Below are 24,643 nucleotides of genomic sequence, written 5' to 3'. Positions count from 1 at the left end.
AAAAAAAGAGGACTTCAGAATATCACTCTGTTTTTACTTCAGGGAGGCGCTGTAATGAGAACCTCTCTGTTAATTGAAGGTGAAAATAAGTCTCCCTCAGGGGCTTGACGCGGAGCAGCATCACACAGCCCTGCTCTGCTGCCCTGCTCCGCTGCTCTGGCCTGCTCTGCTCCGCTGCTCTGGCCTGCTCACGTTCTACACACAGCTCTGCTCCGCTGCTCTGGCCTGCTCACGTTCTACACACAGCTCTGCTCCGCTGCTCTGGCCTGCTCACGTTCTACACACAGCTCTGCTCCGTTGCTCACGTTCTACACACAGCTCTGCGCCGCTGCTCCGGCCTGCTCACGTTCTACACACAGCTCTGCTCTGCTGCTCTGGCCTGCTCACATTCTGCACACAGCTCTGCTGCTCTGCTCCGGTGCTCTGCGCTGCTCACATACTGTCCACTGAAGTTCTGACTCCAAGCTCCATACATGTTTCTTGTCTTGTGTTGTTGCTGGTTGGGTTAAGGCGGTAAGATGCACGGAGGCTGTCCTATATTTATACATTAATTGTCTCCTGAATGAATACGGGACGAGTATGGACAACAGTTTGAGATTGGTCCAGTATTGAGCAGGAATGCTGCAGCGGTAAGCTGTAAAAACGCTCAGCAATCCTTTGGGGCCAAAGCGCCCCGTCAATGAGAGGCAACGAAGACCCCGGGGACCCAAATTTTTTTTTAAATAGGGTCCTAAAGATTCCCTTTAAATACACCAATGACATTGAGGATGGAAATCCATTGGTTGGACATCCTCACAAATCCTATTCTAATCCTGTTGTTTGATATGCAAGTGCATAATACCAAAATATCTTGAAATAAAAGTAGGCTGTACTTTGATGACCTTTCATTATCTCCTTATTATCATAATGTAATTGTTAATTGGCAGTAACGAAACAACACTTTTCTAGTGCAAGGAAAATGCAATGCGTCTCAAAGTTAAGCCGCAGCTCACAACGCGTATCTCTGACACCATATGCGTTATCATCCACAAAAACACTGAGCATGAGCATCCTGTATGAGTCGGACTCCACTTGTCTCACTCTGCCAGGAAGAGCAGCACCAAAACATCCCTCACAAAACCACATGTTTCTGTGACATCAGCCTTCCCCAAACACGGCTGATTTAGACCCTGTCACGCGTAAAGTATCTCATAACTTTTAGCGCTGCGTTCAAACCAAAACAACCATCACAGTGGCCCCCTGAGCTGAGAACTGATATGAGGGGCACAGTGGGGATAAGTCAGATGAGTGTTCCTGCGTCTCGCGGTGTCCCCGCGTGACTCCTGCTGCACCCCTGGTGGAGGGGGGTGTGGAGATCAATCTTCACCTCTGTCTAAACACCGCAGGCTACCCTCAGACCCAGCGGAGCCGGTCCCCGTTACAAAGCTCCCGTCCCTCCCGTCAGCCATCTTTGGTTTCTCTCCAAAAAGGTGTCAGCTAAATAAAATAAATAAACGCTGCTGACCCCGACCCTCTGAACATGGGGGGAGAACGTATGAAGGGATTGGATGATTTGATATGATGCTGCACTGGCTTCTGTGTTCTGAGACGAGTATATTTAGCTTGCAGTAATTTGCATGTTGCTGCCCGTATCTCGTTGCCTAGCAACCGCCCAGCATCCTCACTACTCTTCCAATCACAACGTTGCAAATCGTGTCTCGGAAGACAAAAGGAAATGTGATGGATCCTTCATGACTTTGAGGGGAGCTTCTCAGTGGATGAGATGAATCGGCGGGGTCAGTGGGGTCAACTATGTGCAAGAGAGAGACGACAAGAGACTGAAGTTGATCATTTTTATGCTCAGTGTCTGATTCCTGAAGCTGATGCATTTAAGCAAGCATTTAATTTTAATTTGGCTAATGAGAGCGTTCTCATTTCTTCCTAAGGCGTTGCTGTCCCAGGAGGTTTGTTTTTACCGTGTCGTCCCATTAACAAATTAGCTGGTTACTGTGGGGTCGTGTTGTGACAATACAGCTCCATACGTGAACACAACGCCACTAAAAAGCCTGACTGCAGTAGTCCGACTCTACAAAAGACCATGGGGGGTCTCCATCCCACGGGAACATCCTGATCCCAACGCCCCCCCCCCCCCCCCCCCCCCCAACCCCAACCCCCCCTCTATTCACACGGGCTTACCTTAAGTGGAGAAAGAATACCTTTAAGGACCCGCAAGCGAAGTACAATAAACAGCCTGTTGTTCGAGACCTGACGACAGTTGCTAGGTATGAAAACAGTCTGATGCATCAAAGTGGCGCATAAACAGAGCGCCCGTCGATTCCATCGGCTTGTCTAAACAGCTACCTTGCTCTGCTTCTCTGGGGGAACACAAAACCGCCGTGGAGCGGGCCCGGGAGGCTGCGCGTGCGTTCCAGCCCGAGGAACCATGAATCACGCACACCTGGCTTTGTCCAGCGGCCATCCATTAGCACGGCCATTGTCTGGCCACCCTCCATTAAACAGACCATTACAATAACTTCATTCTCCTTCGCCTGTTTGGAGTAATTCAAACAATTCCCGTAAAGCAGAGATGTTTGTGTGGCTCGGGAGACCGCCCCCGCATCGCGGAGCGACTCCGGAGAAAGGGTTTGTATACACGTCTTTTATTTTTGCTCTCTTTCCACAGAAGTGCAGGGTGCACCTCGAGTGCTTCCTGCCATTGAAGGCTATTCTGAGCGGCTCAGGCTGCCTCACATGGCAGCGCCTTTAGGCCTTTAGAACCCGTTGCCTAGGCAGCTGGAGCCGGTCCAGAACTCTGTGCTCTCAGCTGATAAGCAGGAGGAAGTGACTGGGCCCGAGAGCCAGCGAGAGAGAGGGAGAGGAAGAGAGGGGACAGAGCGAGAGAGAAGAAGACTTTCTCGTCTCTGCCGTTCTTCCCCTCTGTGATGACGCACTGTTAAACTCCACCATCAACGCCGTGTCTATTCGTCGCTAAACTAGCGCCTGCTGTGTGTAGCTCATCACAGAAAGGACCGTGATAACTCCTTATTTAAACTATCATCTTTCCCTCCAGTTGAAGTGGTGTGCAGCACTAAGCAACACGGTTTCAACCACCAAAATTCGACGTGGTCGAATCATTGCGAGCGATCGACGCAAGCACATCTTGCGAGAGCTGCAAGGGCACGTTAAAAAGATTTGCAATGAGCAGGCCGGCTTTCCTCTTTCATCACAGTCACACCACGGGACGGACACACGTGCAGAGCCAGGAAAAGAGAGCGAGAGGAGGGAGAAGTAGCGGGATGCGGAGGGTGTTGTTGCATAACCGTCATCGTGCCAGAGCCTGTTGAAAATTCTGAGGGATTCTTTAGGTTATTTTCAAATAAACTGCCGACTGTGCAGACAGCGTAAATTGTCCGTAACACTGACAAGAGAAGTCTTGCTTCTTCTGGTGAACACACAGAAGAGGTGTGTGTGTGTGTGTGTGTGTGTCTCCCCGTTGTCATACGGTGGAGTAACAACATTTCCCTGCCATGTTCAGAGGAAATATTAAGACGCAGACGACGAGTCCCAGGTGTGTTTACAGGGTGTGTAGGCGGTGTGTGTATAATGGGGGGGGGGGGGGAGGGGCGTGTCTGCTCCTGCTGCTCACCTCCTGTCATCACTCTGCTGCTCCGCTGTCAGCCCGGCCAACAGAAATTGGCCACACGTTTATAGACCCAGTGACAGGGATAGGTGCTAACGGGGGCCATATGAGGAGGCACACACACACACACACACACACACACACACACACACACACACACACACACACACACACACACACACACACACACACACACACACACACACACACACACACACACACACACACACACACACACACCCCCCACCCCACCCCACCCCCCCACAGGGCCCATGGGTTCATGCAAGGTTCAGACAGGAGAGTGAGGGGAGATGAATGGCTGTCACACTGAGGGGGGAAAAATACAATTTGTGACGCGAGAGCTACGTCGGGCCAGGGATAAATCCTGGGCTCGGAAGCAGTAGGCACCATCAATCTGTTAAGAGTGTGGTTCTACTCCGCCGCTCTCTTACTCCGGCCCGGAGAGGAGACGCAGAGATCCTCAGTTCCTGTTCATTAATAACACATGTGCTGGTTGTTTCACTCCGGCTCGCATGCTATTTCGGATCACAATCCAGAGTTGTCTACGTTTTGTGTAGTAATGTTGATGGAAGGTGACGGAGGACAAGTGTTGCAGTACCGTGCACATGGAGAACAGGCCCCGGCACGCACAACCCTGCACGACCAAACTCTCCTTTAGACAGTTGCATGGACTTGCACCCTCAATCAGAACGTCCAAACACTTCAGATTCCAGCGCAATAGAACCGTTTCACAGAGGTGCCATCGCAGAACAAACAACTCATAACACTCATTATGGTTTGCCACCTTCAAGCACCAGGGCACAGCGTCTGTGTTCACAGCAAGATTTCTTCACAAGTGAAGTCTTCTACAGATGCCCCGGCACGTCAAAAGAGCAGACTCCTAATTAACATGAGGAGAGACTATGCTGTGAAAAGGGTCTATTTTGCTCCTAATCTGGCGAGATTCTGAACTCCAAAAAACGCCCAAAACTCCATAGTGTATGTCCACGGTCTGGTGACCCCCCTAGCTGGGACTAGGTGGGTACCCCACGGTCGAAGGCCCCCCCTAAGCTGGTACTAGGTGGGCCCCCCATGGTCTGAGGACCCCCCTAGCTGGGACCAGGTGGGTTGGTGGGTGGGAGTGTACTGCCTACCTTGCATACAGTCCTCTATCTTGTGTATGAGCTGGTAGGACTTGCAGCGGTCTAGGAGGGTCCGGATGGCAGGGAGGGGGTCCAGGATGATGGTCTCGGGGTGGGCATCCATGTAGTCCTGAAAAACACAAGTCGAAAAACATTGATGGCAAACGCACACACAAGCTTGAGAAGACAGGTTGAAGCGGCAATCCCAAAGATATTCATTAAATAGATGCCAGTTCAGTCACCCTCTATCGGGGAAGGAAGGTTACACAATGGTGAAGACCCACTGATGAAAGCCCTTGCATTTTTCTATATTCTGAATGTCACAAACTGGGGGTTGGTCATTCCCACCATGCATTCAAATCCCAAGTAGTGCAGTTCGGGAGACGTTTCCATCACACAGCAGTGGTTATTTGTTTGAAGTGCTTCTTCAAGCAAACACTTAGGGGCTTAACTGCAAGTATGCGCCGTGTGTGCATTTGTGTGTGTGTGCCTGTGTATATGCATGTGTATGTACGTGTGTGTGCCTGTGTGTGTCTGTTTGCAAGTCACATGAGGTCATCCTTTGCCTGAGAGGCAGGTTGTTGCAGGACGAGGTCGTTCACCTCCCTTCTATGCCTTACGTAACCAGACCCTTAAACCACTCCTTACCCAGCCATCTCCTTCAAATATGTTCCCCCCACCACCCCCTGTCTATTCTTTCCCTATTTATGCTCCTGTTTTGGTGGAAGCACCATCAACAACAACAACAACAATCCTCTTTCTAACTTTATTAGTCCTTCTAAAGGCCTGCAGCACAGCCTGGCTCCGACCACGCACCCCACTCCTCACACGACTTCCTCAGTGTTTTGCGTCACAGCATGTAAATCACCGGGTGTCCACACTCATCCGCGTCTGCTTGACAGGAGCCAGCGGCGGTGGCGGTGGCGGCAGCGCCAGCAGACGCAGCCCAGGCCCCGTGCCTCCACGCAGCACACCGCCCTTGGCACGTGGCCCGTAAACAAAGCCTGGAGGTTTGTCCCCGAGACGGAGGAGCCATCTGTAGGATTTCCTGCCGCGCGGCATTGATCAGAGTCTGTCAGGTCGGACTGTCAGGTCAGACTGAGAACAAAAAATAAAAACCCATGAAGAAATAAGCCACCCAAATGAATCTGCCGTGGTTTAGAGGAGCAGGCCGCGGTGTGGGACTGAGGGCTGCTGGCATCTGAGCAGTAGTTCAGACACACGGACAAAACATTTTGGTTTCCAAGCGGGGAGGTGAGCAGTGATACACGCTGTTCCTCAGAGTGTTTTCGGAACGATGAGAGATGTTTTACTGCCAGGGCGAAAGAGGGAGAGGCATGCCTCGTGTTCAACCTCTTTTACATTCTATCCCCTGGTCTGCAGATCCAAACAATAGGAGACAAGTCATCGCATTCAGGCCCTAGTTATTGCCCAATTCATAACTTAAACACGGTTTAATTTTAATTACTCTTCTGACACATTCTGAGACACTATCACCTGTCTGCAGACACATCACCTGTCTGCAGTGTGTTGTAATTTCCCTAAAACCTACATGTGCACATCTTGCGGTCGGTTTAGGTTTGGAGGGAAACAAAGCCTCACCTTCCTGATAACGCCACAATAAAACCTCTTGCCGGCCGGCCGGTTCAAAGTTCCCCTCAGCTCCCCACCCTCTAACAGCCTTTACACAGGGCGTGCATGTGCTCGGAATGATGAGTGGCGCTGGCCCCGAGGGTTTCAGGTTCACCTCTAATGGGCCTTGGACGGAGCCAGCCTCCTGGCGGAACAGGCTGTCCCTCTGCCCTGTTGCTACGAGCCTCCAGCCTGCTGGGGAGACTGAGTCAGCCCGGCCAGCAGAGGATGAGGGGCCCGGATGAGACCAATGGCGGCTGGCACAGAGCCGTTTCCATCTGTCTAATGTGTTTTACAGGGGGCCAGGTCTGCAACTAATGGATTGATTTAGTTGTTTTGATGAACGTACGAGAACACACAATGATTACATTCTCAAAGAATTCAATGTCAGAATCCTAAAGGACTTAAGGAGCCAACAAGACAATTCAAAATATGGACAATCCCTTAAAATAACTCAAAAAGTCAATATTGAGGTAACACATACCAACTAGTCCTAGTCACTAAGGGACTGAGTGACTAAGTGACCAGCTTCACAGCTCCTCTGAGTCATTTGGATTAAAGGATCAGAGAGAGAGAGAGAGAGAGAGAGAGAGAGAGAGAGAGAGAGAGAGAGAGAGAGAGAGAGAGAGAGAGAGAGAGAGAGAGAGAGAGAGAGAGAGAGAGAGAGGTGTGATCATGAGATGGAATTCATTTTCATACCAAGTGTATTTTAAATCCTCAAGTGTGAAGACACATTCACGGTTGGAGATGTTAACCGATAGACTGATATACTGATCAGTAGAAGTTCCTGTGACAATCAAACGCATCTTACAGCAGTCTGAAGCAGCACAAGACCAGCATGATGATCTTCGGATAGCATGCGGTTCACTGCTTGTTGGCATAGTTTCTGACTTCTTGGTGAATTATCTATTTGAGATACAAATTAGCATCCGCCTTCCGCAGATATGCTGAGAATTGCTTCATCTGATTATTCTGTGAATCAAAAACAGGTTACTACATATTTGGATGTTAGCTTATAATACCTTTGTGACAAAGTTGAAATTTAGACTGGAGATTTAAATACAGTTCATTAAAGGGCCCACTATCTCATATAAATGTATTTGTCATTTGAAAGTAAATTGAGGTTTCAAAAACGGATCTCTAGGTTTTATACCATTAGTACTACCACCTAATGTCACAGTCCCAGGAACAACAAATAACAGATATTCTTTATAAAACAAAAACTTATTCCAACCTATTTGATCTAATCATCCGTCTGGCTTTAAAACATTAAGGAATAGGAACAGTTTATTTTTTGGAGGATAGAAGACAGAGAGCAGAAATCCCCAGCGAGCTAGATCCATGAAGCAGTCCTGCCTCTTGTGTCCTACTTTGTGCGATTATGTCAGGGTAGATATTTCTGCTATATGATGGTTATTGCAACAGATATAGACTAAAGTAGGAGTACTGTTTGGAAAAGAGTCAACGCTTTGTGGAGTCAAACTCCACAAAACCAACCCTTGCTGCAAGCAGTTTCTGGTTTCATGTGTTGGTGAGTGTTGAGCAGCCTCAAAATGAAATGGAGAATCTTCTTCCTTGTATTTTGTATGCTTGTAAAGAATACATGGGATTTTCAACACATATTTATACATCGGATGTCCTTTGTACACCCACTCCATCCACACATGTTCTGCTCACACATGTTGACCTCTTTTCCTGAGCTGAACTCCCTAGAGCAGTTCTAGGAGGTGATTCTGGAGGAGCCGTTCCTACCTGCACTCTCTGCACCTGAAGCACGGCCTGCGAGTCATTCTGGTCGGCCTCCAGGATGAGGTCTGTCAGCTTGTGGATGATCACGTCCAGGGGTCCCTGCTCCTCCAGGGGCTGGCTGAGGTCCAGCTAGGGAGGGAACAGTCAGGTGTTAAAGGTCAAATGCTTCCAGGATGTGGGGGACACGATCAAGAGCAAAAACAAAGTAGCTTGTTTTAGGATAATATGATGGTTCGTCATGACCGACAGTCAAGCCTTGGTGTTAGGTTTGGTTCGGTTCGAACCGGTTTTACCGTTTGCCTCAGTCCCGTCTTTTCTGGTTCTGAGTTCATGAGTTAATTAGTAATTAGTTGTGTGCGTGTTGAATGCTGGGGCAGGTGGTATATGAAGGCCACTGAGGAAAGACGACCAGTGCCCCCTCCATCTCAATGTTTTGTGTCTTCTACAGTTGTTTTATGTTGTTTTGTTGTAAATAAATATATTATCCATTCAATGTACTTTTGGTACTCCTTTAAGTTATTCTAGTGTAGCTGAGGTGTCATTCATGAATTTAAAACAGGACAAAGTTGTTTATTTGGGATGTTGGAAATGAAAACAATTAACGCCTCATTTGCCAAGTGCTCAGCTGACCTGAAATATGAACACAAACCGACTCCAGTTCCCTTGGAGACCGGCTACAGTTTCTTTAACACAACAGGAAAACACGTTCAGGGGGGGCGGTTTCACTTCATGTTAGAAAGAAGGAGAGGAGCTGACAATGCTTCATGGCCGTTTCTATGACATCTATCAGACACGTACGTTGAGGGTAGACCTGGGCCAGGGCCCTGGGGTGTTCAGTAGCAGATCGACGGACAGAGCGCTCCACACATCTACACCCAGGTCAGTGGAGCCAACGCACCAGCCTGGGCTGACTCACTGAACCTATGAGTCAATCGTTTCTGTAGCCATAACAGACGACCCACAACAAACATCTGCTCCTGGATTGTTACTACTGCTTCTCGGTCACGCTCAGCTCGCTTTGATTGTGCTAGGCCGCTTACGTAATAGGGCTGTACCTGTTGCCCATGCATGGCTAATCTGTGAACAGGTGATTACCAGATTACCCTTCACAACGGGATGGTTAGGCAGCACCTGCATCAACAAGAGCTCAGACTGGAGTAGGATACCTTTAACAAGATCCCCCTTTGTGCGGCAAACCCAGCACCACCACGCCTTAGCTACACGGACTGTTATCAATGGGAGGCCCAGGCCCAGGCTGTAAACCCGTACAGCTCTGTTGGTTGAGGGGGGGGGGGCGAGAGCCAGAGTCAATGGGGGCCAGTTAATCATCCCAGAAGTGATGGCCAGGTCATTAATTAGTACCCTTGGTCGATAAATAAGTAAATCAGACACTGTGAAACATCTCAACCCATTTCCGCGTCGGGCATACAGGAACTTACTGAGGGTAGGTTTCTGCTGAGGTGATAATGATCTCTTATCTGGGGGTTTAAGTGAAGTTGTTTTATCTGGAATTATGAGTAATGAGGCAGAAATCGAATGCAAGAGTTTCTACACTGATTAAGCGTCGCTGAATGTCAATGACCTGTTAAAACGGCATCGGTGTCAAGAGAATTTCCTCATTAAAAGTTGATGTCCCTAAACATGCTATTTTGACTACTGCAGATTAATGAATTGCAATGCACTATTAAGACAACGCCTCATTTGGTTTCCCTGGTGGCTAGCTTTCCTGAGGTCTGATCATCATTTTTCCAGTAGCAACATGTTTGACACCAGGATTACAGAACATCTGCCTTACTTACTAACTAGTAGTAAGTAAGCCATTTAATAATTTAAAAAGGTTCAACAATGCAAAAAGCTCTCTTTAGCGAGTGAGTCGAGACAACTGTACGACCTATTCGTCAAAAAGCCTCAGACATGACAAGCGAACAAAGAAGGGTTTAGAAATGTGTGATGGAAAACAACACCCACGTGCACCTTGAGAGCCGTGTGTTGAAAAGTCAACATCCAAAAAATCTCCATCCTGTTGCAACATGCAGACTGCATCCATGGTGTTCAAGCACAGCAGCACCAGAGGAGACGGGAGATGGCAGCAGCAGCAGCAGCAGCGTGCAGTCTGATGAAGACGGATTGAATGAAGATGGAACTCTGCACGGCATGAGGCTAAGGAGGTAGAGCGGGTTGGCTGGTAACCGGAAGGTTGCTAGTTTGATCACCGGGCAGGCCAAACCAATGTGCTCCGTGGTTGGGATCATTGCCCACCAAAGAGGGCACCTATGAGGGGATGAGCTGTTCTCCCCCTACGGGGATTGAGAGTGACGTCGTTCCGGCGCTCTTTCAAACCCAGGGGTCAAGTGCTTGTGGACGGGGGGGGGGGGGGGGGGGGCTGAATGCTAAAAGCGGTAATGTCAGAGAATCTCCCTGCGCGTCCCTCTGGACGGGGGACGGGGGGGTCCGGGTGGGCTGCGGTACTGGTGGACTGCCTGGAGAACACAGCAGGACGTGGGGACGGACGGCGGGTCAGAAGGAAAAATATTTCCAGCTTTTATTGAGCTCCACCGAGGGCTTTGGCGGGCCCCCCCTGGGAGATCCAACTCAACCAATTCTGATCAACAACAAACAAAGAGAGCGGCACCATATATGACCATTCCTGTCCCTGGCGGGACCACACACTAGCCGAGGGTCCACTGTTGGTACGATGTCTCTGAGCGGACGAGGGGGCAGCCGACCCTGTCCTCGTCTCTCCTCTGCCTCACGGCGGTTCCCATGTAGCTGCCCGACCTCATCTTCCCTTCTTTAATCTGATTGGATAAATACCGTGTGCTCAGAGTGCAGCGGGAGATGTGATGAATGATTATGCTGGATGGCGTGCGGACCCCTGACACACTCGTGTAAGTGGACCTACATGTAGCAGAGATATTAGGGCCAGGGGCCACAACTCATGAAGTACAGACTGAACCGAAGAGATGGAGGAAAAAAGCCTAGCAGTGAGTCTCATGAGTGAAATCATGAGTGCTGGGTCAAACACAGAGCTAATTTGGCTGGTTGCAGCTCTGATGGTCTCCCCTGGAGGCTATCGAATAATGAGACGTCTCTCAGCAGACACCCTCCCTGGTACAGAAGCTTATGAGGTATTTGACATTCAGCCTTCATCACCATGGATACGCATCACAGAGAAGTACATTAGGCTAACCACGAGTTAATCTAGACTTGAGACGCACGATGACGAGGCGGGGGGCTAGCTAAACACATTTTTCTGTTTGGACGTTTTTTAAATGAGAGTGAACAGAGCGACTCGACACAAAAGGGAGGGAAGAAAACAGCTGTCGTGCCAAAGCTCCGGCGGCCCTGCTCAGGTTTAGAAGACAAAAGCAGAGGACAAGTGGAAATGGAGGGAGAGAGGACGGTGCCAAGCGAGCGTTTACCCAGAGGCTCTGTTACAAAGCGGGTCTTTGGCTCTTGCAATGCTGCCCAGCAGGCTTGGTTGGCAAGGGAGCGCCTGTCCAATACGTCCCCCTCGCTCGCTGCCATCAGAGGCATATCAATAATGGAGACTTAACAACGTTTGGCGAAAAACTGATTCCTCGTCAACCGTGTCAAACCTTTGCTGGGATTTAGTGATGGACAGGAAGGAGTCAGGTTTTGGAAAGAATCTTCACAGTCTCATCTCTACATCCTTTTGACTACGGATCTATGTTTGTACTTTTGCTCACAGCATGCCTACTACATACCTACTAGTATCTATGATCTACACCACAACAAGCAGGCCCAACAGACACGCCATCTCATGGCTCTACCATAATGACCTATCAGATTTCAGCCTCTAGGTTTCATTTAAACAGGTGGTCGGCTGCCTATGCATAAAACACCAACTGTATAAAACACGGATGCACTCTGTCTGACCAGGGACCACTCTGCTTCATAAAATGGTAACAGATGTTACTACAGCAAGGGATTCAGATGCAGGGCAGGAGAATGAGACGGGAACATTAAGATTCTTAGATGATGTAAAAGCGTTTTGTGCTGATGAAATATTGATTACACTGTGCTTCTTATGTATGTGTCATTTTGGTTTACACACATGGAGCCTGAGTGCTTTGTTGTGGTGTCTATACTCTACTGTATGCTTGGGGCTGAGTGAATGACTCCAAGAACTCAGCCTCTCCATCTCCATTTTGACTGCATCCCTTTGTGTCAAACAGTATGCAGACATTGTGCATATATTTAAATTATAGCTTATAAAGCTTGTAAGTTATGAAAAAAAGCTTTGACCACAGTTGAATATGCGGCTGAGTTATAACAAGCGCCCAGAAATTAACTTTAACTTCCAAAGCACTTATGCACTGTCTGATACAGATAAGTCAATAGCTTTGTTTTGGCACGCGTGTAAATGATATGGTCCTGGCTCTGAACGGTTGGACTCACTCGCAGTCAGAGCCAAGCAAGATAATCTGGTCAGAATGTCCTCATGAGCTCATAGCCCCGGGTCCATAGCTATTAGGCCACTTTGACGTGGACGTACAGTCCATCAGTGCATATACAGCCCACCAGTCGAGATACGGCCCATCAGTGGACATAGGGCCAACAAACGGAGCACTGAAGCCTTGAGGGTCTTGCCTATACGGACCCCTTGGGAGAAACCAAGACCAATACCGCCCAAACAGCTTCAACTGCTTTTCTGTGGAGTGAATTAGAACACACAAACACCAAGAAACCATGGAAACCACAGGCAGACGTTCACCCCGCTCTCTGCTGGTGTTGCAGGGAGATAACGGGCTGCCCAGGAGGAGGCTGCCCACTGAGGTTCCCAAAGATTAATTCATCCAAAGCAGTGGATGGATCACAGGAAACAAGGAAAACCGAAAATACTGAGCTGTCAAGCCATGACATGACATAGTGTATATTACTGGTAATGCTGAAAGAGCTCTATTGGTCGTCACTGTGATCGCCAACCAGCCCATCATAATGTTGCACAATTAATGTTATCTTTACTGTCCTGTTTATTTCCTCTTTTTTATGGATAACATACAGATGTTGTTCCCACGCTTCAAATGGAAACGTCAAATGAGCTCCCAGGGGCGGACAAATTTAGCCACGCTTTGCAAAAAATGATGTCATAACCACCGCCAACCAATCCTCCAGAGGTTTGAAACACGGCGTTATAAATACAGAGGTACACTCCCTGCAACGCCCTGGCAAGGAAGACACAGCTGCATCTCAGGGAGAGCGGTCAAACTAGAAAGACGTCATTTTGGCGATTCTTGGTTGGGGGTGGGGGGGTAAGATGCTGCCACCACACTCAACCCCTTCTACCTTGTACATTTACATTTGGGGCATTTAGCAAAGCGACCTACGGTTCATAGAAACATTCACACACCGACGGCGGAGTCAACCATGGCAACAGCCATTTCATCAGGAGCAGCTAGGGTGAGGTGTCTGGCTCAGGGACACCTCGACACTCGGAGGAGGTGGGAGGAGGAGACGGGGATTGAACTAGCAACCTTCTGGTTACAAGTCAACCCGCTCTTCCTCCTGAGGTAAGCCATCTCCTTGTGTGGGGTTTAACGTCCTTCAGAAGATAGTAACGTGTGAAGTGACCGATCTAAATCATGAAAACCTTGGGTAGCCAAGGCTGACTGACCCCCCATCTATCAGGCCTCAAGGTCTTTGCTGGTAGGATTCATTCAGGGAAATATTCTATTACAGGAAATAGCTTAATAAAAAGCCAACACTACATCGTAACCATTAAGGATAATCTCTCCTCCCATATTATATTAAAAAAGGAATAGGAACTGTATACATAGTTTCTCTTTTGGGATATGAAAGCCACAAGATAACTAAATCACCCTGTCAATGACCTCCCGCTCTGTCTCCAAACACACAAACGCCAGGGTTTCCCACAGCACTTTACAGCTTAGGCGGCCGCCTAAGCAACACACGCCTGCCGCCTTAACTACATCGTCATAAAAAAAAGGAAAAATATAGAATATTTGTAAAGCTAAAATTGCACAAATTGACTCTGGAGCCCAACCCACAGCATGTCTGGAGCACCAGCAGTCTACCATGAACTAGTGATCGACCGATATATCGGCCAATATTTGCATTTTTTACATGTATCAGCCAATTTTTTGGGGGGGATTTTATTATTTATTTATTTTTCCGGCATGCTTTACAGACAGTTCAATAAATTTTTGTTCTCATCATTGTGTCATTTTTATGATTTTTTTATAAATTCAGGGAGCAAAAGCAGTATCGGCTACAAATATCGGCTCAAGAAAATCGGTATCGGCGTATCGGTCATCAGCTAAGAAATCCGTGTCGGCCCTAAAAAATCCATATTGGTCGATCCCTACCAGGAACTTACATTTACATTCAGGAGACGCCTTTATCCAAAATGACTTACAATAAGTACATTTGTCAGAAGAAAGAGAAACAATATATCACTATCAGTACAGTAAGGATGTTCATAGAACCTTTTTTGTTTGTTAGTGCCAAGCACTAACAATTGCTAGGTTTACCTATTCTCCGTATACAACAAAGCTAGCTATTATAAGATGCTACACAATGCCAAGTACTATTTTTAAGTGCAAGGAAGGACGTACAACATACAATAAGTGCGTAGTGCGAACTTCCACTCGCTACACTAAAATAAAGCTTTACATCCTAATGCACACAATGTGGACTGCAGCCCTGAACCGATATGTCTGAGACACAGGGGCAACAGGTCTGAGACACGGGGGCAACAGGTCTGAGACACGGGGGCAACAGGTCTGAGACACGGGGGCAACAGGTCTGAGACACGGCGGCAAAAGGTCTGAGACACGGGGGCAACAGGTCTGAGACACGGGGGCAACAGGTCTGAGACACGGGGGCAACAGGTCTGAGACATAGGGGCAACAGGTCTGAGACACAGGGGCAACAGGTCTGAGACACAGGGGCAACAGGTCTGAGACACAGGGGCAACAGGTCTGAGACACAGGGGCAACAGGTCTGAGACACAGGGGCAACAGGTCTGAGACACAGGGGCAACAGGTCTGAGACACAGGGGCTGTGTGGCTGTTGGACCACTGACTTCTGCTATAGGGTCTGCTGGTTGTCCTGGAGAAGCAGAAGTACATACTAGGAAACAAAGCCCTTTAACTTGGGGCCTATCCCCAGGAGGGAGTTCTGTCTGGGTGTGCAGAATACATCATGACCAAAAGGGAGCGAAAACTCTCGAGGCACAGACGGTAGAAAAACAGACATGGAGGATGAAGTAGAGGACTGTGAAGGACATGAAAGAAGAGATCAGTGTTTGGATGCCATGTTGGATTGCTGATGAATCCAATGCAGTGTTTCTATATTGGATTGATAATCATTAGTGTGTAGGTCTGCGTGTTTGGGCCATAAGTCATTGATAACGAACAGTGATTATAGGACAATAGGTGACACCTTACCTGAACAACGTCAATTCCTCTTTTCCTGAAAGAAAAAAAGAAAAATATTAGTGGGGAAATGTTCAAATATGAAAGAATGAACACATTGGTTTATGTGTAATATTACATATTTTCCTGAAAAAGCATCATGACTACTAACTTGTATTTCGAAAAAGGGCGATATGAATGCATAAATATTATGAATGTTTTTTATACTAGATCACGCTCTACTTTTCACAGACAGCCGGGAGATTCTTAGCTTTGGCAAAAAGAAAAGGTTGCTTGGCAACAGGTAGAGTGAGAACCGGGGTTGAGCCCAAACAACCATCAGCTAAGTGCCTTCCACATTTCCATAGATATTTCATTTTCATTCTATTGTACATTTTTTTTAACCCTTTTATATGGAGTATAACCATGATTCTGCTAGTGTTTAAAAAAGTAAACAATCAAACAAATCGTAATATTGAATCGTTGATTCAAGATCCAAGTTTCTTCTTTTCTACGTGTCCTACAAAACACACATTCCCGTTTTCTAACCATGCGACGCACCAGGCAGGCCCCATGAAACATCTAAACTTGATCTTGACGTGTTCAGACCTGTTGGATCCTGGCACAATGTGCTCTGAATCAATGAGAGACAAAATAATTTTAGGCAGACGATTGTAAACAGGGTTGGTGTCACTCTGTACGGCTGCTAAAACAACACAGTGTCAACATAACATGGCTGACTTGCACGGACTACCACAGGTGATCCGACAGAACAAGACCAAAAGACCCACACCAAACACCGGCCGACTGCCGGGCCCGGTGGTTACGTGGTTAGAGCCCAGCCCCGGGCCACAGTGGAGCCGCCTTTCAGGGCTTCACAACAATGCTGATATTTAATACTGCAGCTGGCCTGTTTAATGTGGATGAGGCCTTTCGGTTCATCCCTGCTCTGATATATAGGGAGATTGTCTGCTCTCCGATGTTTTTGCAAAGCCTCGACACAGAGGGATAAAGAAAAGACTAAACAGAGCAGCGCGCCAGGGCCAGACCATTTTGTTTAGGCTTTAAGGCAGAAGAAGAAAGCTAGACAGAGACGTGAAGTGTACTGACATAGCCACGCCATGTGATCATCAGTAGGATAACAAAGTATCTGTTAAAACCAGTACAGGAACACTAGTTACAAGATGCTTTGGATACGAAGCAATGAATCAAGTTAGTTAAGGCGTAGGCATGTCTTTAACGGCATGATTGTCTGCATACATTTCCTTATGACTACCCTACCCTAGAAACCGCCAGTGCAGGGTTGTTTAGTGGCCATCCCCTGACAGGAGCCAGTAACAATATTTTCTGAAGAGCCCGATAACGCAGAGGAGGACGGTCCAAGGGGGCATATTATGATTAGACATAAGCATGATGAGATGGGAACCAGTGGGGCTGCGTTATGAATGGACACCCAGTGATGGTTCCTTAAAGCAACATGACATGTCCTTTCATGGCCAGCAGGGATCTCCCTGCATACAGCTGTACAGGACAGCACCCACTCCTTCCTGGAGGGCTTGTCATTTCAGATGCATGCCACAAAAAGAACAATGTCTAAAAGGAAACTCGAACAAGTCCCATCATGGCAGTGATGCGTGTATGAATCAGCACATTAGATCAAGTTAAAACAGGGCTGCGTTCCAGGGAACTACAGTAAACGTCTTAAAATCTAAAGTCACCCTAAATTGCTTATTGACAAGCATGAAGGTGTCAGGAGGATACTCCTCCCAGTGTCTACACCATAAGAACATTGTCCTTCTCACTTGAGGTTAAGCACTGAACTGTAACTAATGCATAGCAGCTGGCCCGTGGTCCCACGTTTACAATAGGAATGAATTAAGCCAAGTGCTGGCGATGGAGACATGTTGGCTGTGTCGGATGGGTCCTCTACATATAGTAACAACAGGTATCTCTTTTCAGCACATACAATAAGGGAAGCGCATGGACGTAAGCCAAGTTCCATATTTTTCTTTCTCTTGGGGATGACTTTGAATTAACAGCGCGGTATGAAACAGGGGAAATCAATTTGAAAAACAGAACTAGAGAAAGGCGCGTGTTTGACAGGTGAACACACCAGAGTGCTTTTTGGTACTCTTTATTTTGCAATAGAAATCTGATTCTACTTGTTACAATGGGAAAGTTGTCAATTCTCTCTAAAGCTGAACTTCTTTAATATGGTTCCCATCTATGTAATAACTTAAATGCCAGCTAATATGATATAATATACCAGTATATATACTATTCCAGATTCCCGGGTGAGAGGAATTCCAGTTGGCCAGAGGTATATGAATGGATTAAAGAAATGCTGTGGATTATAATACCACAATGTGTACAAAGTGCCCTCTCAATCCAAAGTCCTCGCTGGGCTAAACCCACTGAAGGGTTCTACACAAGACAGGTGCACCAAGGCATGGTCACTGTCTGATATGACGTTTGTGTGGTCGAGGAACTCCTATATCATCTGTACGTCTTCAGGTTAGGAAGGAAGGGATTAGTCCCAGGAACAATAGCGCATGTGCCTGTAATACACACTGTACATACACGATACGGGGACTTTGTCAAGCAGCACAGTATAGTTCCCCTGTCTCACTGAGCAAATCCATGGCCCAATTTACAACCCCTTATGCAATATCATGTGACTCCGGCATAGAGTGATGGGCTATTACTTGGCAAGATAACATACATTAGAGAAGGCCACGCCCCCTCCCTTGGCCCACATCGGGTATAGGGAAGCGAGATACTGTAAATACACGCCTTTGACCAGAATGTCATAGCTACGCCTCAGCATGGGGAGACAAATGTGGCTGGAACTGCACAACTGCAAAATAGTACATTATAGTTTGTTTGTACAATAACTGCACTGTCACAATCTGTCTCATAACCCCCAATAGCTTTTATAAGCTGTACAAGCCAATACAATCTGAGGTGTACTTTCTGACTTTTCTGACACTTGAGTTGTTAGTATAAAAGGGAAAAGCCAGTCTTATCATATGCATTTATTGTACAACTGTTGTTTACATGGGGTAAATCTAACTATATGAACCATGCAATTAGCTTAATATATCTACATTTAAACTGGTTGTACTAGAACCTAGATTAGAACATAGATGGGCCTAAAGATTTGGTGGATGTGAATCAGTAGTACTCTAACTATTCCTGTTCTCTCATCAACAAAAACAATGCTTTGAGATGAAGGTGTGGTCGTTGCACCTCAACTTAACATTAATATTCCTACCGTACAACGCTGAAGGAGCATTGTTGATTGATTACTAAGTAATAAGCACACTGTGCTATAAAAGGTTAAAGGGTGTAAAAGCATTACACATAGATTGTAATGAGAATTTTTTTATATATATTATAATAGACATTTAAATATTATTGGAGAATTTGTTGATTTGAATATTCACACTTGATTTGATATTGAACTCAAGTTAGGGAAGGAGTATAGATCTGTGCCAGAATAAACCAAATATATCTCAATAATCCTGAAGGATAGTAAGAACTATAAATACGTCATGAAAACAAACACTGTGCATGCTTAATGAATGCTTAAGCTATTGCATGAATACAAATTAATCAAATAGCAACCAGTAACTTGGAGGGCCAGATATATCGGATGCGTACCTGCACAAATCGGCGAAGGCCTGGAAATTCAGCTTTTTCATCTTTTTCTCGCTGAGCCAGTACCCGACTCTCCGGCCTTTGAGGAAGGTCTGCATTTTCACCAGGACTGAAGATGATGTGACCGAGGAATGGACGCGGACGGGCGACAACAGGAAACCGTAGTCCCGCACGAACCTAGCAGGGGAAACAAGTTGACTGGCGGTTCCGGAGACGAGACCCCCCGCTAGCAGGAGTGCCCGGAGGCACTGGGAAACCACTGCATGTCACTGGTGACAGAGTTCATCAGCGGTTATCCCTACACCTCGACCTAATGTTTCCGCACACCTTAACAGCCAGGCTCATTGAGTATCGTGAGTTTGAGTTCTGCTAACACACATCGCTAACGTTAGCTGGCTAAGAGAACCGAACTGAGACACAAACGACGAACCACTGCGTTCAACACAAGGCGAGCTAGCTCGTTGAGTCAGTGTCAGAACAAACGCAGAAGAAGTCCTGCTATCCGACCTACTGTTGCTCAACAACCGTGTTTTACCGGTAGTTGGTAGGCGAACAAAACAATCAACTGGTTAAACTAGAAATCTAACTGGAATCGAGGCTATGTGCAAGCTAACCTGGCTGCTCTTCTGGACCAGTCTCTTCAGGAACTAGCTCCGGTGGTTTCCCATTCTCCGGTCGTCCGGTTTAGCGGGGAAGTTTTCCGACAGGGCGACGAGTGACATGTACGGCTAGAACCAAGGCGAGATGTTCCCACGTCTCACATCCAAGTCAGGACTGATACACGGCGCACACAACCCTGTGATCCACACAGACTGACGGCGTGCACGGAGAACATTCCGTGTGGACGGGGTCGCTGTCAGCCTGCAGTACCATCCCCCTCCAGGCGGCGCCAATGGGTTCACTGTTTTAAATCACCAAATAAAGGCTAAATAAATTAGTAAGCTTTTGAAAAAAATACGTCATCAGTATTTAATGTGTAACCTTGAATGTAAGAAAAAACTAAGACGTAGCTCATCGGGCTTAAAACACTATCGAGAGGTTTGTCAGGTAAACTATTTCATTCAGTTTCAGTTTAATGTTGATGCTGCAAGGACGCCATCCCCTGGATAGCAGACAGTAACACCATTGGCAGTACTGGTGGGTGTTGTCAAGTTAAACTAGATTTGCAGTGTGAGGCATTTGCATTTTGTTTCGATAACGTTAGCCTCAAACAAAAAGCGCTTTGTTAGGGGGTGCAAAGTTCAAATTGGCAGTGACGTTACAATGCAACGCTCTAAGTCCAAAAACATCACTCCCCTTTTCGCCAAACATTTCGCACGTTTATCGCATCGTTCAGACGAAACGTGGGACCAGTTTGATCACTTAATGGTTGTATTCTACTATATCCGGTTTTATTTTCGCGCGACCAGAGACCTGCACACAAAAACACCTCTGCGCCACTTCCGCCACGTGGTCAACTCCCGCCCGGAAAGGGCGTTTGTCAACAACACTGAGCCAGTCTGCCTGTTGTGTTCAAACGATCCGCGGGGACCTTTGTTCAAAACTACAATGTCGGATGTTACAGAAGACACTACAATCGTATCTCTTCGAGATATCACGGACGAGGACGAACTCAGAGAGGCGCTGTCGGTGTTGGCGGGCAGCGACCCAGAACATTGTTCTTACACCAAGGTAAAGGACCGCAGTGCTGATTTGCAGCAGACTGGATTCCTGCACGCATGTAACGCTCTGGTGTTGCATCCATACATACCAGTTGTTCTCAACGTTGACCTTAAACAAACGACGCTGTGTCTTTGCAACAAAATGCACGATTTGTCAAGTACTGATCGGAATGATCTAATGCGATTTATCAATAATGGTTCTTTCGAGGGGTGGTTCATTTGTCGGCATGTGGCGCCAGTATCCGTTTAATGGAGGCTTATTATTTGTTAAACGTTGCAGGGCTATGTGAAGAGGCAGGCGGTGTTCGCCTGCAGTACTTGCACTCCCACGGGAGCGGATCCTGGTGGGCTTTGTCTGGCCTGCGCCAACATCTGCCACGATGGACATGACATCTTTGAGCTGTATACCAAAAGGTATTCCCATGGAAGATTCGTTTTCTTGAAGAAATTACAGTGTTCACTTGCACTTCACCGTGATATAGGTTAAAATAGCTCTTAACTCTCCTTGGTTTGTTGTACAGACAGTTCCGTTGTGATTGTGGCAATGACAAGTTTGGGGATTTCAAGTGCCAACTAAGCCCAGTGAGTATTCTCATTGAGATTTTTTTTTAAATTGTCGAATCAATTTTAAGTTGGATTTCATGTGCATTTGCTGATACTTTATTTTCTCCAAATAGACCAAAGACAGTGTGAATCCAAAAAACAAATACAATCACAACTTCTGTGGGAAATACTGCTCCTGTGATCGGCCGTATCCAGATGCAGACGACCAGGTATATAGAAACAGACATTGTACACTCATATTCCCTTCCGTTTTTCGTAATTATTCCCTGACCATGTCCCTGTCTTCACAAAACCCTTCAATGCTCCACTAGGTGGACGATGAAATGATCCAATGCATTATATGTGAGGATTGGTATCACACCAGGGTAAGTGTCCCATCTCTATCTTGATGATGTAAGGGTGGCATGTGACTCAGGAGGTGGAGTGGGTTGGCTGTTAACCGGAAGGTTGCTGGTTTGATCCCCGGCTCCTCCTAGCTGAGTGTCAAGTTGTCCCTGAGCAAGGCACCTCACCCTAACTGCTCCCAACGAGCTAGCTGCATGCCTTGCGTGGTTGACACTGCCGTCGGTGTGTGAATGTTAGGCAATACTGTAAAGCGCTTTGAGTGACCACTGGTTAGAAAAGCTCTATATAAATGCAGTCCATCTACGTTCATCAAGCCAATTATATACACAGTGGTATTCTAGGTCTCACGCTGTACTTTAAACCAGAGTGATCCGCTGTAGCTGAACCATTCATTGATTTATTAAGATGAGTCCATGCATATTAAGGTCGGCCTGTTGTCTCCTCCTGTCAGCACCTGGGCTGTGCCGTGGTGGACTCAGAGGAGCTGCAGGAGATGGTGTGTGAGGCGTGCATGAACAAAGCCCCCTTCCTGTGGAGCTACACTGCTCATATTGCAGGTGACCGGTGTTTCCAGCTCGTGCTTTTTTCATACGGGGATACTTTGACCGAGAGGTGCCCAAGGGTTGAGTTGGTGATCTAATTTCTGCAAACATTTACTTTCACTTTGCTTTGACATTTGCTTTATAATGATTCCAAATGAACAAGAGGTCTGACCTCCCAACATCCGAGTTAAAGGAGGATTTACTGTTCCTTCCTCTTCAGCTGCGCCTGTGATCAAAGTTGGTCATTCGGGGGAAGAGCTGGAGGTGAATGTTGACGGACCGGAAAACCAGGAAGACTGGAAGTGTGAGGCCCTTAGAAACGAGGGCGAGGGATCCTCCTGCCAAACCCTGGACACGGTGAGAAGTCTGGAGACATTCAGCTCTTTTCAACCATATGTCTCCCCTTTTTGGAAGCACTGTAAACTTAATGTTGTATCATGGGTGTCATGGGTGCACGGTTATCGTGTCTCCCACCACCAGGTGGCGCTGGATAGCAACGTGTAAACTAAGCCCAGAAAGCAGGTCTTCTTCCTGGTTTGGGTAATTATGGGTGAAGTGATCCGTGAAGCACAGCTCTCCGTACACTTGGGACAGACTCTTGCCAGCTCTGACCGGGCAGCTCACTGTAAACAAAGATGATTTCATCCGCACGCCCCGCCCGTTTCAGGGGCTCGGTCGGCCGGGACAGGACAACCTACTTATCTCGCCTCAACCGCAGTGGAGGGGCGTTCACTCAAGGATGCCTGGCCACCTGCCTCAACCTCCCAAACCTCTCTCCTTATTCAGTGATGTTTCTTTTGCCCTAGCAACCAGAAAACCAAAAAAGTGCAACCTTCAAGCGGACGCACCAGGAGATGACGGACAGGCCAGTGAAGACCCACGGCTGCAGGCTGAAGGAGCTCCCGACTGGGGGTCCGCACAGGGCAAGAGAAGGAGCCGTGTTCTGGCCCTATAATTGGCGCTCACAGCTGTGCACCTGTGTAAGCTGCAAGGTAGGCTTAAAAAAAGCATGACTCTTCCCCCTGCTTGCACGGTATGCAAGTCTGTGATCGACTCATGAGAACATTTGACAAATGCACAGCGGGTTTTGTGCGTGCAGAATGACCTGTATGTTTAGGGTTCTAATTGAAATGATCCTGTGACCTTTGGTTCACCCACAGAGGGCCTATGTGAAGTCAGAGGTACAGTTCCTACTGGATGAGTCGGACACGGTGCTGGCCTACGAGAACAGCGGCCGGGCGCAGCCACTGGGTGAGGACCTTCTGATGTCATTCCTGAGCTCCATGGACCACGTGCAGCAGCTGGAGATGATTTACCGTGAGTTCTGGGCTCCGGACGGACACAAGGGCTTTTAATTGGGTGAAACAATACACTGTAATTGCAAAGGCTACTGGTCCAGATGTGAAACATAATAAGATCTTCCCCCTTTACCTAGATTACAATGACCTAAAAACAGAACTGACGACATTCCTGCAGCAGTATGCCGTTGAAGGAAAGGTGAGGACTGATCCTAAAATAAACAATGTGCTTTGAAGGGCATTGAATAGCTTCCCGTCCAGCAGAAATAGCCTCAACCCATCTTGCAGACTCTTAACCAGTGTCCAAACGTCTGTCAGGTGGTCACAACAGAGGACATAAAGCAGTTCTTTGAGGGGCTACAGTCGAGGAAGAGGAGGCGACCGAACGCAGGCTACTGAGGAGGCGGCTGGACCGATGCTTCCCTTACAGTGCCTAGGACTGATCTGGGACCATCCTTTCCTGCTCAATACCGTTGAGAAACGTGCTGCTACCGATTCAATGCCCGATACTTGAACAGTGACGAGATCTGAAGTGCCAAATGTACTGGTATCCATAAGTGTGTTAATGACTACCTTGCCTTCATCGCTCATACTTGAATTAGTCACTTTGTTTTTTTACCTAAAGACGAGGTTTGTCCACATCTGCCTAGTGTGCTTTAAGTCATGTTTTGTGCCTCCTTGGAGACCTAAACGGTCCATTATGAATGAACACAGCGTTTTTTCAGCCTGGAAACACCAGTGTGCATTCCCCTGTGATTTCCATGAGTAGGCAGAGTGCTCCTTAGTGCCGCGTGACGTTTGGACTTATTGATGCTGACGGGTGTGGAAGCCAAAACTGTTTACTCTGCACCATTGATGTGAAATATTGCTGATTGTGGTTAAAACACACATCCTGCTAACCAGCCACGTACATGTTCTGAATGTATTAAAGACTCAAGTGAAATGACTGAACTCCATTATAACAAACCAGTTTATTTTTGAGGATGCCAGGATTGACCACTGTTAAGCACCTTTTGGGAGGTGACAGTAGA

At 47.3% G+C, this 24,643-nt stretch overlaps 2 protein-coding genes across 2 annotated transcripts in view; one reads left to right on the top strand and one right to left on the bottom strand.

Annotated features, from left to right (window-relative positions):
* itpk1b (inositol-tetrakisphosphate 1-kinase b) overlaps positions 1-20,052 on the bottom strand; it is a 30,370-nt gene extending 10,318 nt beyond the window's left edge. Inside the window, exons 1-5 of the mRNA XM_084482511.1 lie at positions 19,817-20,052; positions 19,206-19,379; positions 15,576-15,600; positions 8,146-8,271; positions 4,774-4,891 (exon numbers count right to left, since the gene is read on the bottom strand). Of these exons, the coding sequence (XP_084338637.1) occupies positions 4,774-4,891; positions 8,146-8,271; positions 15,576-15,600; positions 19,206-19,300 (364 nt within the window). The 5' untranslated portion in view covers positions 19,301-19,379; positions 19,817-20,052. The remainder of the gene's footprint in view (positions 1-4,773; positions 4,892-8,145; positions 8,272-15,575; positions 15,601-19,205; positions 19,380-19,816) is intronic.
* Positions 20,053-20,748: 696 nt separating this feature from the next.
* LOC311362234 (putative E3 ubiquitin-protein ligase UBR7) lies at positions 20,749-24,486 on the top strand. The gene is made up of 11 exons (XM_084482046.1): positions 20,749-20,873; positions 21,144-21,277; positions 21,385-21,445; positions 21,541-21,636; positions 21,739-21,792; positions 22,224-22,329; positions 22,535-22,671; positions 23,121-23,306; positions 23,475-23,631; positions 23,750-23,811; positions 23,931-24,486. The coding sequence occupies exons 1-11, from the start codon at positions 20,751-20,753 to the stop codon at positions 24,009-24,011; spliced, it is 1,197 nt and encodes a 398-aa protein (XP_084338172.1). The 5' UTR covers positions 20,749-20,750; the 3' UTR covers positions 24,012-24,486.
* Positions 24,487-24,643: the final 157 nt, after the last annotated feature.

Source organism: Micromesistius poutassou (assembly GCF_964030765.1).
Source record: "Micromesistius poutassou genome assembly, chromosome: 17".
NCBI lineage: Eukaryota > Metazoa > Chordata > Actinopteri > Gadiformes > Gadidae > Micromesistius > Micromesistius poutassou.
This window is presented reverse-complemented; position numbering and strand designations above follow the sequence as displayed.

What these genes read in the sequence shown, in the direction of transcription:
- LOC311362234 (XM_084482046.1), top strand. Translation starts at nt 20,751, where the DNA reads ATGTCGGATGTTACAGAAGACACTACAATCGTATCTCTTCGAGATATC. An exon ending in TTTGAGCTGTATACCAAAAG is followed by an intron (nt 21,278 to 21,384) that starts GTATTCCCATGG and finishes TTTGTTGTACAG; the next exon opens with ACAGTTCCGTTGTGATTGTG. An exon ending in CCTGCCAAACCCTGGACACG is followed by an intron (nt 22,672 to 23,120) that starts GTGAGAAGTCTG and finishes CTTTTGCCCTAG; the next exon opens with CAACCAGAAAACCAAAAAAG.